General features: G+C 38.8%; 1 protein-coding gene across 1 annotated transcript; it reads right to left on the bottom strand.

Annotated features, from left to right (window-relative positions):
* Positions 1–812: 812 nt before the first annotated feature.
* Tmprss11b (transmembrane serine protease 11B) lies at positions 813–10,745 on the bottom strand. Its single transcript, XM_036200372.1, has 9 exons — positions 10,613–10,745; positions 6,418–6,536; positions 6,262–6,329; positions 5,869–6,029; positions 5,195–5,233; positions 4,534–4,708; positions 3,125–3,384; positions 1,960–2,102; positions 813–974 (listed from the first exon to the last, which is right to left on the bottom strand). The coding sequence occupies exons 1-9, from the start codon at positions 10,743–10,745 to the stop codon at positions 813–815; spliced, it is 1,260 nt and encodes a 419-aa protein (XP_036056265.1).
* Between the last annotated feature and the right edge of the window lie 2,373 nt (positions 10,746–13,118).

Here is a 13,118-nt window from a genome sequence, read left to right as displayed (position 1 = left end):
TAGCCTTATGTCATGATGAAATAGCAATAATGTAGGCTGATAAAGCAGGACACAGAGAGTATTTTAACAGTATTTTTGTGGGAGTACTTTCTTGGCTAATGGCTTCCCAGACCAAGAAACTCAAGATTTCTTATTTTTGTTTTGTTGAATTTTCTTAAAAGTTTACAAAGATTTCCTTAGGGCTATAATTCTTTCAAAATGGGCCATTATACACATTAAAAGAGCGTGAAAAGTATTAGACGATGGTGACTTCACAGTTAAGAGTCCTGGCTGCTCTTCTAGATGACCTGGGTTCAATTCCAGCACCCACAGGGTGGCTCACAAACATATGTAACTCCAATCCCAGAGATGCAGCACTCTCTTCTTACTTCTAGGCATGTATTCAGTGCAGGAAAAACACCTGAACACATAGAATAAAAATTTTTTAAAGAGCTGAGGGTTTGCTCAGTGATAAAGCACTTGCCATGGAAGCCTATGAACAGGAATTGGGATCCACAGAATGCACATAAATACCTGGTGGGCATAGAAGCCTGTCTGTACCTCCATCCTTAGAAGACAGAGGCAGGGGTCCCAACAGCAACCTGACTAGTAAGACCGAGAGCCTGTCTCATTGAAATGAAGAGGAATTATTGAGGGTGATTCTTAATATGCTCAACTTGAGCATCTATATGAGTGTACACATAAATGCATATATATGCAAACACACATACATACAAAATGGAAAAACAGAGAATAAAGAAATGGATGTTAAATAATAGTTACAAGTACCAGGCAACAATGATCTGCATTCAGTACTAGAAGATGATTTCCTACTAGATACCAGTCTTGGAGGCAATCCAGTCACGGTAAGCAGTCACTCTCATATAGACCCCTGGCTTGTTGATTTTGCCACATTCATGTCCCCAGCTCACTATCCCAACAAGGTACCAAATACCTCGAGAGTTGGGGTGAACCAGTGGTCCTCCAGAGTCACCCTAAATAAAGCAAAGAACATTTATCATTTTGACAGGTTCATCTCAGACAGTTTAGCTACATGCCATGATGTTCCAGATGAAGTTGTAAATTATTGATGTGTCTTCAAGATTGTGGAGAGGCATAGAATATAAATCCCTATACACCCCAACCTCAATTAATACTGACCAAAATATAGTCTCTGCTTCTCTTTTATGCGTGAGAATTTAAAAGTATGACCCGAGAAGTTACAAACTAGTTCTTGAGAAAGTTTCTTGGAAATACATTTGAGTATGCTTGAAATTCAAAGTTTCATATCTGAAAAGCATGACCATGAGGGGGATGAGAAAACAAGAGTAATGTGGGGATGGCCTGACAAGACTGACACATATCTGAGACTCATCCCTCTCTGATCTATGGGATTTTAGTACTTAATGTTCCTCTGCCTCCATTTCCTTATCTATAAAATGAGAATAATAGTACTTATATCATACAGTTATGGTGAGAATTAAATAAATTAATTTTTTTCATTTTTTTATTATTATATTTGTGTTTTAATTTTACACATCAGCCATGGGTTCCCCTGTCCTCCCCCCTCTTGCCCCCACCCCCACTTTCCCCCCATCCCCTCCCCTCCATTCCCATCTCCTCCAGGGCCAAGACTCCCCTGGGGATTCATTTAAACCTGGTGGATTCAGTACAGGCAGGTCCAGTCCCCTCCTTCCAGGCTGAGCAAAGTGTCCCTGTGTAAGCCCAAGGTTCCAAACATGGACTAAGGACAGGTCCCAGTCCCACATGAATTAATATTTTTAAAGAACCTAGGACAGAACTCAACTCAGAGAAAATCTACCCTCTGTGTTTAGTAAACACTTATAAACATGTGTTACCTACAGGACTATCAAAGCACAACTAATGAAGAACAGAATAATCTCCAGAATGATTGTCATCACAGAATGATAACAATTGTTTATACACTATGTGGTCCTTACAAATAATTTCCAGACTTACCTGGCAAGCGTCGATATTGCCTTCCATGTAACCAGCACAGAGCATTGTGTCCAGTATCCTGCCATTGTAAGCTTCTTCAGCATTACAAGTGTTTGTGTCAATAATTTTAACAGATGCTTTCTGAAGTAATAGTGGGGATTCTCCTATAGGAAGTAAGCATGGTCAATATGGTCAGAAAAAAACAGGTGCTGAGTATAGATGAAATTCTAAATGTTCTTATTAAATAAGAAACACAGAGCCAAATACAGATTTAAAAGCCCAAGAGATCCAAGCACTAGCGAAAGCACTAGCGAAGAGCCAAGACCACCTTATCTTACCACTCACTGCCATCTTTCCCCTGAGAAAGAGACCTTCTTCCTGTGTGTCTTGAGTTTTATTGCTTTCCTGTTCTGCCTTCTCATGGGCTCTAAACCCAGCCACATGACTTCCTTGTCACTGCCTGTCTATACAGACTTCCTGGTTTCTATGGTTGATACTGGGATTAAAGACTCAAGGATCACCAAGCTTGGCTGTGTCCTTGACCACACAGACTCTGCCTGCCATGTGATCAGATTAAGGGTGTGGGCTACCACCACCTAACTTCTATTCCTGGCTCTCTGCTAATAACCTCTGATCTCCAGGAAAACTTTATTTATTAACATATAACATAATCACATTTCAGCACAATTAAAATATCACCAAAGCTGAGGACCTGACCAGAATGGACACTTGTCTTTTTTTAAGATAAACACAAACACACACACTCCCCCATTCTCTCTCTCCCTCTCTCTCCTCCCTCTCTCTCTCTCTCTCTCCTCTCTCTCTCTCTCTCTCTCTCTCTCTCTCTCTGTCCACTCAAAACTAATGAAAAATAAATGTCCAAAATATTCACTAAAAACACCTTTCAAGTGTTACCATTTTTTTCCTTCTTACATCATTGGTCCAGAAACTTTTCTATTCGTCTCTACACTATTCGTCTCTACAGGACAGAGTCTCTATTCTTAAAATGGTCTCCTTTGAAGGTTTTAAACCAAAGCACTCTGAAAGGTCCTGAGCAATATTCCCTGAGGGATGGCCTGAAGGATGGTGCATCTGGAGATAAAACGCTGCCTGGCATGATGTGCTCAGATGGCTACATGTTCACATTGCCCCTGTATCTTATGCTGTGTGCTACCATTGGACTCACCATTGTGCGAAAGCGCTCCCCATCCTGTAACAACGACTCCTTCACCTGGTGGGAAAATCTCTGTGGCTTCCGGAAGACAAACCCGATGAACATCATTCTTGAATAAAACTCTTTCAGTGAGCATGATAACAGCAATGTCATCGTGATGTTCCCCCTTAACATAGTTTTCATGAATAATAACTTCTTGAACATAATGTTGCATGTAGGGTGGAGTTACTTCAGTGCCAAAACTAATAGTTAAATTTTTTGGATTATTTGTCCTAAGGAAACAAAAAACACATATTTTTGAATTTATTTTTAAATGCCAGAAATACTGTATTTTATAGCATATGGTAGAAAATTCACATCTTCCATATGTTTTTTATGGCGTCAATATTTCCTTGCATTATAGCCCATTGCAATGACACAGGCTGATTTTTAATTTTTTCTGATTTATTTATTTTACATGTATGAATACTGTGCTTGTACATATGTCTGTACACTGTGTGCATACCTTGAACTCTTGAAGGTGAGAAGAAGGTATGGGATCCCTCACAACTGTACTTATAGACAATTGGGAGTAGCTGGGTAGGGATAGGAACCAAACTCAGGTCCTCAGCAAGTGCTCTTAACTGCTGATCCACCTCTCCAGCCCCATACAATTTAATTTTTTTAATTCATTTTTGAAACATCTTGTTTGAATCTCTTCACAGTACACTAGATATGGGGATAGAGTCCTTGCCTTAAAGAAGCTTAAATTTAATGCAAGTTGTACATACACATGGGTAATTATAAATGTATGATATTTATGCAAGTAATTAATAAAGCCAATAAACAGGACATAAATCTGCATGCCAAAGAGGAAGGAAATTTTTACTTTTAGAGAAAACAACATTTTAGACTGAGTCATATTTACCTAAATGACCAAAAGACTTGGGTATATGTGATGAATCAGAGGGAAAGAAGAGATATATGATACTGTAGGGCAACTGCAAGTGTTTTAAGATCTGAAGTATAAATTGATCAAAAATAAGACTTGTGTAAGAAAAAAAGCATATTAAAAATGAACAACATAAAAATCAATAAAAATGTAATCACTCACAGGTGGTGGTGGCACATGCCTTTAATCCCAGAACTCAGGAGGCAGAACCAGGCAGATCTCTGTGAGTTCGAGGCCTGCCTGGGCTACCAAGAGAGTTCCAGGAAAGGTGAAAAGCTACACAGGGAAACCCTGTCTTGAAAAAAAAAAAAAAAAAAAAGTAATCACTCTTTCTATTTTTACTGGTAAACGTAGGAAAGGCTGAGTTAGGCTTACTTGCAATCTATTTTTCAAACTTGGACACCCATGAGGATGGAAGACAATTTGTCTAAGATTAAAAACTGCCTAGTTCCTTGGGTTTCCCCAACCTTAGAGAACATGATGAACTTACCTTTGAAGGCAGTGAGCTGCTGTCAGCAGGAATCTTGCCCCGATTAGTGATGCTCCACAATAATGTCTGCCATTCACTCTGAGACTTGCTTGCCATGGCCATTCTCCTTTCTGAGCAGTGGAACCTCCCTTGATTCGATCATAGGTTGCTGACATTCTTGGTCGTCTCCCGCAGCCTTCAGAATGGGTTGGTTTGATTTTCATTGAGGATAGAAAGATATTAATTTGATGACAATGCTGAAGGTGACCTGGGTTTTCAGCTGTTCTGGTTTGGTTATATGTGATACTGTCACCATCCAGCACTGGATAAGAATAGAATCATCCTTACAGTGAATCAAGAGTCTCTCACACAGTGACTTTAACCCTTGGAGAATATGTGAGTTTTGGAAGACAAAGCCTTGGTTAACTCATGGTCTCTGCCACTAGACTCACTGAATTTGAATCTTGGCCCTATCATTTGCAACCTGGATGAATCCAGGCAATCTTTGTGCTTCAATGCCATCATCTCTAAGATACAATTGTAATCATACCCCACTCTAGGAGTGTTTGGAAGATTGAGTAAGTTATTATTACATCTAAAATCCACTGTACCCTGTGGCAATGATCTTGACTATTGTGGTTTAGATTACCTCCCGTGTTGCTGGAAAGGGATATGAACTTACGGTTGTTGATCATCTTTTCAGCATCAACCTTACTGATTTCTGAAATACACCAAAAAGTCCACAGTAAATTTAAACTTGTCAATGGAGATAGCATTTTCCACAGACCAGAGGGGTCTAGCAGTAATGTAGAATCCAGAACAAAGTATCAGAGAAATGAAAGAATTAGCATATTTAAATTTTTTGTTACATTTCAACATATTATATTCAAGTACCATCTTCATAATTCAACTTGAGAAATTATATTTTCATTGCCTGGAGCTATAATCTACATAATCCAAGGTCAAAAATCGGGACGATTTTCTCTTGAAAAAAGTGTAAGTTCAATAAGCAAATCTGATTCATGTCAGTATATAATTACAACTTCTAAAGAGAGACAAGTATTAGAATTGCTAGTCTAATATTAATTTTCATACATCAAGAAAATAAAAACAAACACATTGCTTAAAATGTTTGATAAGTATATTAGTATCTACTTAGAATGAGAAGCCATCCCTTCTCGTTCTAACCAACTACAAATTGTAATATTATTAGGATATGAATGACAGAATGAAAATCTCTCTATGATGACATTCCTTTAAAATTATGCTAAAGATCAAATTTGTAGTTGGTGTTTATGACCTGTCCTTCACACAAATGATACAGTGGCACTGCTGTCATCCAATAGGTAAGCTTACCCATGAGCATCAAAGACCTTGGATCTGTAATAGGGGATCCTGAGTGGTTCTCCAGCATATGACGTAAGATGCTTTCAATTCTCCTTCTTGTGTTTTCCTTGTTTGACCTGGGATCCTTGAACACCAGCCATATATGTGCTGTCACGCTGTTGTTATCAGGACTGGAAACAACATAAAGCTTTCACACTATGTTAAAACTAACACTCCCTCTTCTAATATTTCATATTTTGATTTTGTTCCCTCTTTATGGATTTGTGCATTAACATCACTTTAGGTGACATTTTCAGTCTGCATATCAGAAAATTTCATATGCATTTTTCCTAGAGCACTTAAAATACAATAATATGTATGATGGCTTTATCTCTATTTCTAATATTAATGATAGTTACTTACACCAATGTGATGATCTGAGAACTGATATATTGTCTGTAAATGTTAGAATTTTGAAAGGCATCAACCATCTGTTAAGAGAAAACAGAGTTAAACATCAAATTTCAGTAATATGTTTATACTTTAAGCAGTTAACAAATACATGAAAATCTAGCTTACTTTAGTCTCGAGGATTTCACTGAGGTCGTTACTTTCTGGTGATGTCTCCCTCTCATAATTTCTGTTATATGGAATATTCAGCACTTTAAAGCTACCCTGATAGTAGTAGACCTTGTTTTCTGTGAGACAAAAATGATCCAAGAACTATTTAAATTAAATGTTTTTCAAGTCATGACACAGATTGCACAGTAACACAAGGCAGGATGCATTGTGCTCATTAGACATTGATAACACCTTGTGAACATTTCTGGAATGGTTAAGTGGATAATCTCTATTTTGTAGAAAGTGGTTTTAAAACCAACAATAAAAAACAGATATAGATAGATAGATAGATAGATAGATAGACAGACAGATAGATAGATAGATAACAAAGAATAATAATAATATTTTTAATCTTTGTGTATGTGCACACACATAAATAATTTGCATGTATGACATACATGTGTGTGCATCTTTATGTATGTGCATATTTGTGTGTGAGTTGGGGCATACAAGTGCCACTTAACACGTGTAAAGGTCAGAGGACAACCTCAGCTGTCAGTCCTTATTTCTATATTGTTTGAGACAGGGTCTCTCTTGTTTGCTAGCTGGACTGCAAGCTTCTAATGGTTCTCTTGTATCCATCTCCCATCTTTCCACTTGAGTACTATGATTACAGATGTATACTACTGGACCTGGCTTTACTTGGGTTCTGGAATCTGAACCCCAGTCCTCATGATGGGAGGCATGTTCCTTACCCACTGAGCAATCTCTCCAGCCCTAAGAGAAGCATCTTGATTGAGACAGAAAGAACTATATACTGCTGAGTAGTGGCTTCTGTTTAAAGTAACCAGTTGTCAGATTATAGATTTTAAAAGTTGCCATTCATTAAGTATTACTACTGGATGATACTATAGAAAAATCTTAAGAAGCACACTAATTTTTCAAGATAAATATAGTCTCAAAGTAATTAGGTAATCTGCATAATATTATATATCTATTAAGAAAGGCCAAGTATAAAAACCCAGTCATCTGACTCAAAGGCATGATATCAATACATTATACTCCATTTCTTAACAGATAGTAATCTAATTGATATACATATCACATCTTACATATAATATAGATAATGTCAAAAGACAGCTGCTATTTTCATAAGACAATCTCTGGTAAGAATGGTAAAGATCAACAAAATAATTGACAATAAACACTGGGGAAGATGTAAAGGAAAAAGAACCCCATTTGCTGTTGATGGGAATACAAATTGGTCCAGTAGCTCTAGAAATCAGTGAGGAAAATCCTAAAAAATCTAAAAGTAAATCTTCCTGATTACCCAGCTTGACCACTTCTTGGCATATGCCCAAAGGACTCAACAACCTACTTCACAGAAACTTGCTCAGCCATGTTCACCACTGTATTCACAACAGCTAGAAAATGGAAACAACCTAACTGCCCCCTCAGGAGACAAATGGATAAGGAAAAGGTGATACCTGGGCACAATGGAATACTGTTTAGCTTAAACAAAATGAGATTGTGAAAATTTCAGATAAAGGAATAGAGGTAGGAAATACATTAAGTGAGGTAACCCAGACAGAACCAGGAGAACAAATGCCACATGTCCTCTCTCATCTGCAGTTCCTGGCTCCAAATCTTCAGATGTGAGCATGTAACATAGAGCAACCACAGATGCCAGATAAGCATAGCTAGGACCCCATCAAAGAAGCTTCTCTTCACAGGAAATGGAAACCAACACAGAAAACCACAACTGGATAAAATGAAGAGATCAACAGATCATGGAAAGGCCAGCCTGAAGGTATACATGTATATCACAGCTCCTGCGTCTATGGCCCAGAGAATATCATGGAATAGTGTATGGAAAAGTTGTAAGAGCCAGAATATCAGGAGTTTTGCTGTGAAACAGTCTTAGAAACGGCTACATATAGGACCTTCACAAATCTACATCAAATGGAGTCCTAGAGCAGAAAGGAGAGGGGCACACAAGCCCCCATCCCTAACCTGGAAGCTATTTCCCGTTGATAACCACTTGCAAAAGAATATTTAGTTTTCTTCAAGGGAATATCACTGGGGAAATAGCACTCTTAAGAGTAAGTGGCACACGCCTGTAATCCCAGCACTTGGGAGGCAGAGGCAGGCGGATAGTTGTGAGTTTGAGGCCAGCCTGAACTACCAAGCAAGAGCCAGGAAAGGCACAGAGAAACCTGTCTCGAAAAACCAAAAAAAAAAAAAAAAAAAAAAGAGTAAGCCCCATGCCCGACAGTAGATGGCCAGCACAAAATGAAATCAATATGGTACTCCCTTAGAAAATTGGGAATCCATCTCCCCCAAGACCCAGCCATAGCACTCTTGGGCATATACCCAAGGAATGCTCAATCACACCACAAAGGCATTTGCTCAGCTATGTTCATATCAGCATTGTTTGTAATAGCCAGAACCTGGAAACAACCTAGATGCCCTTCAACTGAAGAATGGATAAAGAAAATATGGTACATATACACAATGGAGTACTACTCAGCAGAGAAAAACAATGATATCATGAGGTTTGCAGGCAAATGGATGGATCTAGAAAAAAATCATCCTGAGTGAGGTAACCCAGACTCAGAAAGACAAACATGGTATATACTCACTCATAGTAGGATACTAGATGTAAAACAAAGATGACTAGACTGCTACACAACTCCAGGGAGGCTACCTAGAAAACAGGACCCTAGGAAAGACACAGGGATCACCCAACGACAGAGAAATGGATGAGATCTACATGAATAACCTAGACGACAGTGGGAGTAATGAAGGGCAAGATTCGAGAGAAAGAGAGCTTAGGGGAGCAGGAGATCCCAGCTGGATCAAGAACAGAAAGAGAGAACAAGGAATAACAGACCATGATAAATGAAGACCACATGAGAACAGGAAGAAGCAAAGTGCTAGAGAGGTCCCCAGAAATCCACAATGATACATCCTCTGTAGACTGCTGGCAATGGTCGAGAGAAAGCCTGATCTGACCTAGTCTGGTGATCAGGTGGCCAAACACCCTAACAGTCATGCTGGAACTCTCAGCCAATAAGTGATGGAAGTGGAAGCAGAGATCCTCAGCCAGGCCCCAGGTGGAGCTCCAGTAGTTCAGTTGTCAATAAAGAGGAGGGACTGTAAGAGCATGAATTGTTGAGACCAAGATTGGAGAGGCACACAGACAAATAGCCAAACGAATGGAAACACATGAATTATGAACCAAAGGCTGTGGAGCCCCCGACTGGATCAGGCCCTCTGGATAAGTGAGACAATTGAATAGCTTGAACTGTTTGGGAGGCACCCAGGTTGTGGGACCCGGACCTGTCCTTAGTGCATGAGCTGGCTGTTTGGAGCCTGGGGCATATGCGGGGACACTTTGCTCAGCATGGAAGGAGGGGACTGGACCTGCCTGTACTGAATCCACCAGGTTGAGCTGAATCCCCAGGGGAGTCTTGGCCCTGGAGGAGATGGGAATGGAGGGGAGGGGCTGGGGGGAAGGCAGGTGCAGGAGGGGGGAGGACAGGGGAACCCATGGCTGATGTGTAAAATTAAAACACAAATATAATTTTTTAAAAAAGAGGATGTCTCCTGGGGGGGGGGAACAAGGGGAAATTTTATAGTTCTCCACCCCAAGGCAGCAATCTACTGACAGTTGGAAGAAGGAGAATTAGCCTTAATCAGGGGTTAACCCCCTTGTTTATCCAATACACAGTGGTCAACCCTGAAACCATATACACATCACCAACAAAAATAGACCCAGAAGATCACATTTATATATTGGGCATACTCAAATATGTGTGTCTGTGTGAGACTGTGTAATCAAAGAAAAATAAGCTATCACAAAAGTGGAGGACATGAGAAGTGTTAGAATATAAATATATATATAATATAAGTATATTATATTATATCTAGAATATATTAATATAAATATACCGCATGTAGAATTGTTTTGCTTGTTTATCAGTTAACGTTCATCTGAGTCCAAATTTATATTCACTCCTGTACCTGTGCGTATGAGAAATATTTCTATAACACAACATTTGCAAATGCTAGTGATGCTCTCGTGCAGGACCCAAGGTCCCCAACACTGCTGTAGAGGGAGATAATTCATGGGTTACAATCGCTTCTTTATAGCTCACAGAAGTTGAAATAAAAGTACAGCAAAAATAAATTAATACAAATGTATACCAACCTACTGCCAGAAAGTGAACTAAGAGTCCAATAGTTACCCCAAGCACTGCCCCCACTCCAAGCACACCAAGGACGATTACCCACAGGGGGTAAGATTTGCGGGATGCCATGACTGGCCTGTAAATGAAGGACATGAAAATTATATCAGAAAACACACAGATTTTTCAGATCTCTCTTCCTTTCTTCTTGTCACCTGTAAACTCCCCACGATCAGGTGCATATATATTAAAAGACAGAGAAGAAAAGGGGGGAAAGAGGTCAGCAAGATGGCTTAGCAGGTAAAAGTGTTGACTGCTGAACCCTGTGACGTGAGTTTGAGCCCAGAAACCCACATGGTGGAAAGGAAGAATCAAACCTTGCATGTTGTCTTCTAATCCTCACTTATATATTATGGCATGCACACATAAGCCTGTGTGTACACACGTAGACACACACACACACACACACACACACACACACACATGCAAACACACATACACACACACATGCAAACACACATACACACACACACACACACACACACACACACACTAAAAAAAAATTAAAGAATAGAGAACGTATAGTACGTAGGAAAGAAAACACCAGGAGTGTGGGTGACCATAGTCAAAAGAAGAAAAATGACAGGTGAGGTCAGCCAGAATAGAAACTCTCAGAATCCATGGGAATGGAACAATGGGAGCCGGCGTGATGGTATCAACAAGGGAAAGAAAACGAAGAATTTGAGAAAGTTTACAGACTAAAAGTACTTGCCAGAACTTGGGGGTTGTTAGTAAAGGGGAGGAATATGTTTTAAATGGGAGTACAAAATAATGCCCAGAGGAGATTGGTTGAGGATACAGCAATGTTTTTCAAACCTGGATTTTGAATGATTTACAGATTTCCAGTACACATCAGATATGGCATGTTGGTGATTAACTGAGGAACCATGGCTGTGGGGTAGGAATTTAGCAAGCATCTACACACAGGGAGAACAGAGATTGTAAAACCGGGTCGGTGTGTGAGAGTGTTGCACAAAAATTAGCATTTTTCTTTTCAAGGTAAAATATTGGTTTCCAATTTAACAGTGATTAAGTTGTCACGAGCTTTCCATATGCGTCCTGCATTTTCCATTCTGAATGCTTGGTGCCCCTTAAAAGTGTAAGCCTTTAAGTGATGAGCCTGTTTACTGACTGACTCAAAACGTTGTTGATCATCAGAGCTTACCTCAGCTCACTAGCGCTCAGCTCCAGTGTTTCTCACTGAAGGAGTTCTAGTTTCAATCCACACCCTTTGTCTGCCTGTCTCCCATGAACTTTTACAAATTAGTATTTTTCCAATTATCTCTTAACTAGGAATTTATGTTTATGTCTCTTCTTTTGATTAGTTCTATTTAGAAAACAGTTCAGAACAGGTCTGGATTGGTACAATCTGGAGACATTTAAATTTTTTATCTCACTTTGTCTTTGTAATTTATATTCTAATAAAAACTTAAAAGATTTGCTTCTGTTGAATTTTTGCCAAATAAAATTTCTTAGTGTTCATTTAGCCTTTTGTTTGAAAAGAAACAATTGAAACAGCTTTCTGTCCATTCATCTTATCCATTGAAATAACTGTAGTATACCGGGCTTTATAGTTCATTCCCTATCTATGTTCTGCCTTGATTATTTCATGTCACTCTCCAGATTTTTTTTTCTGAGTTTTAGTTATCTTTACACATAACCCAAAGACATCACAAACTATAATCTAGCATAAATGATTAAATTAATACTAACAAACACAAGGAACATTCTCAAGCACAAAAGTAAAAGCCTTCCAGTGTTAGCCAGTTTCTGATAGCCCACCTTATACTCTTTAGGGAAATCTTGTTAAGAGATTCTTCAGGATGATATGGAATATGAGATGTATATTACCATAAGAACTGATGGGCATGAACTTCTCACTGTCATGTTCACAAGGATCTAAAACAGATTGTTCTGATTTTTTTTCTAGTTTAAACTCTGTGGCTAACTCTAAGAAAGCATTAAAAATGATAAAATTTGGTTTTGAAGCCTACTTCTGTACCTGGTGTTCCTTTCACTTCCTGTAGACATTCATCATTCAAGCACCTACATGCATCTCAAAGTTCACCAAAGCCTCCTTAAATCCCCAGCACAATCAACCACATTTCCTAATCCTTCCAAGCTCAGCAATGTAATTGGCTCAGTGTTTTACTCTGAGAAATGGATTACAGAATTAGGGCTTTGAGTCTTGCTTAGGTATCTCAACATTCTCAAAATAGTGGCTTAATCCTTTTACTTTTTTTAAACATAGGACTTCACAAGGATTTAAACTAGTAGTGGAGAAAGAATGAAACGCTCTATAAATCTATCATGCACCCAGAATAGAGTTGATAGCTAGTCACAAAACAAATAGTCATAATGGGCTGTTTCAACTTAAGTTTTCTTGATGACTCTTTAATTGATAGATCAGAGATATAGAAAATAAAAAAAATTAAGGTCATAAATGAAATAATATCTTTAATTCAAAAC

The sequence above is a fragment of the Onychomys torridus genome, chromosome 10, assembly GCF_903995425.1.
Source record: "Onychomys torridus chromosome 10, mOncTor1.1, whole genome shotgun sequence".
In the NCBI taxonomy this organism is placed as follows: domain Eukaryota; kingdom Metazoa; phylum Chordata; class Mammalia; order Rodentia; family Cricetidae; genus Onychomys; species Onychomys torridus.
Note: the sequence above shows the minus strand (reverse complement) of the source record. Positions and strands in the feature narration are given on the sequence as shown.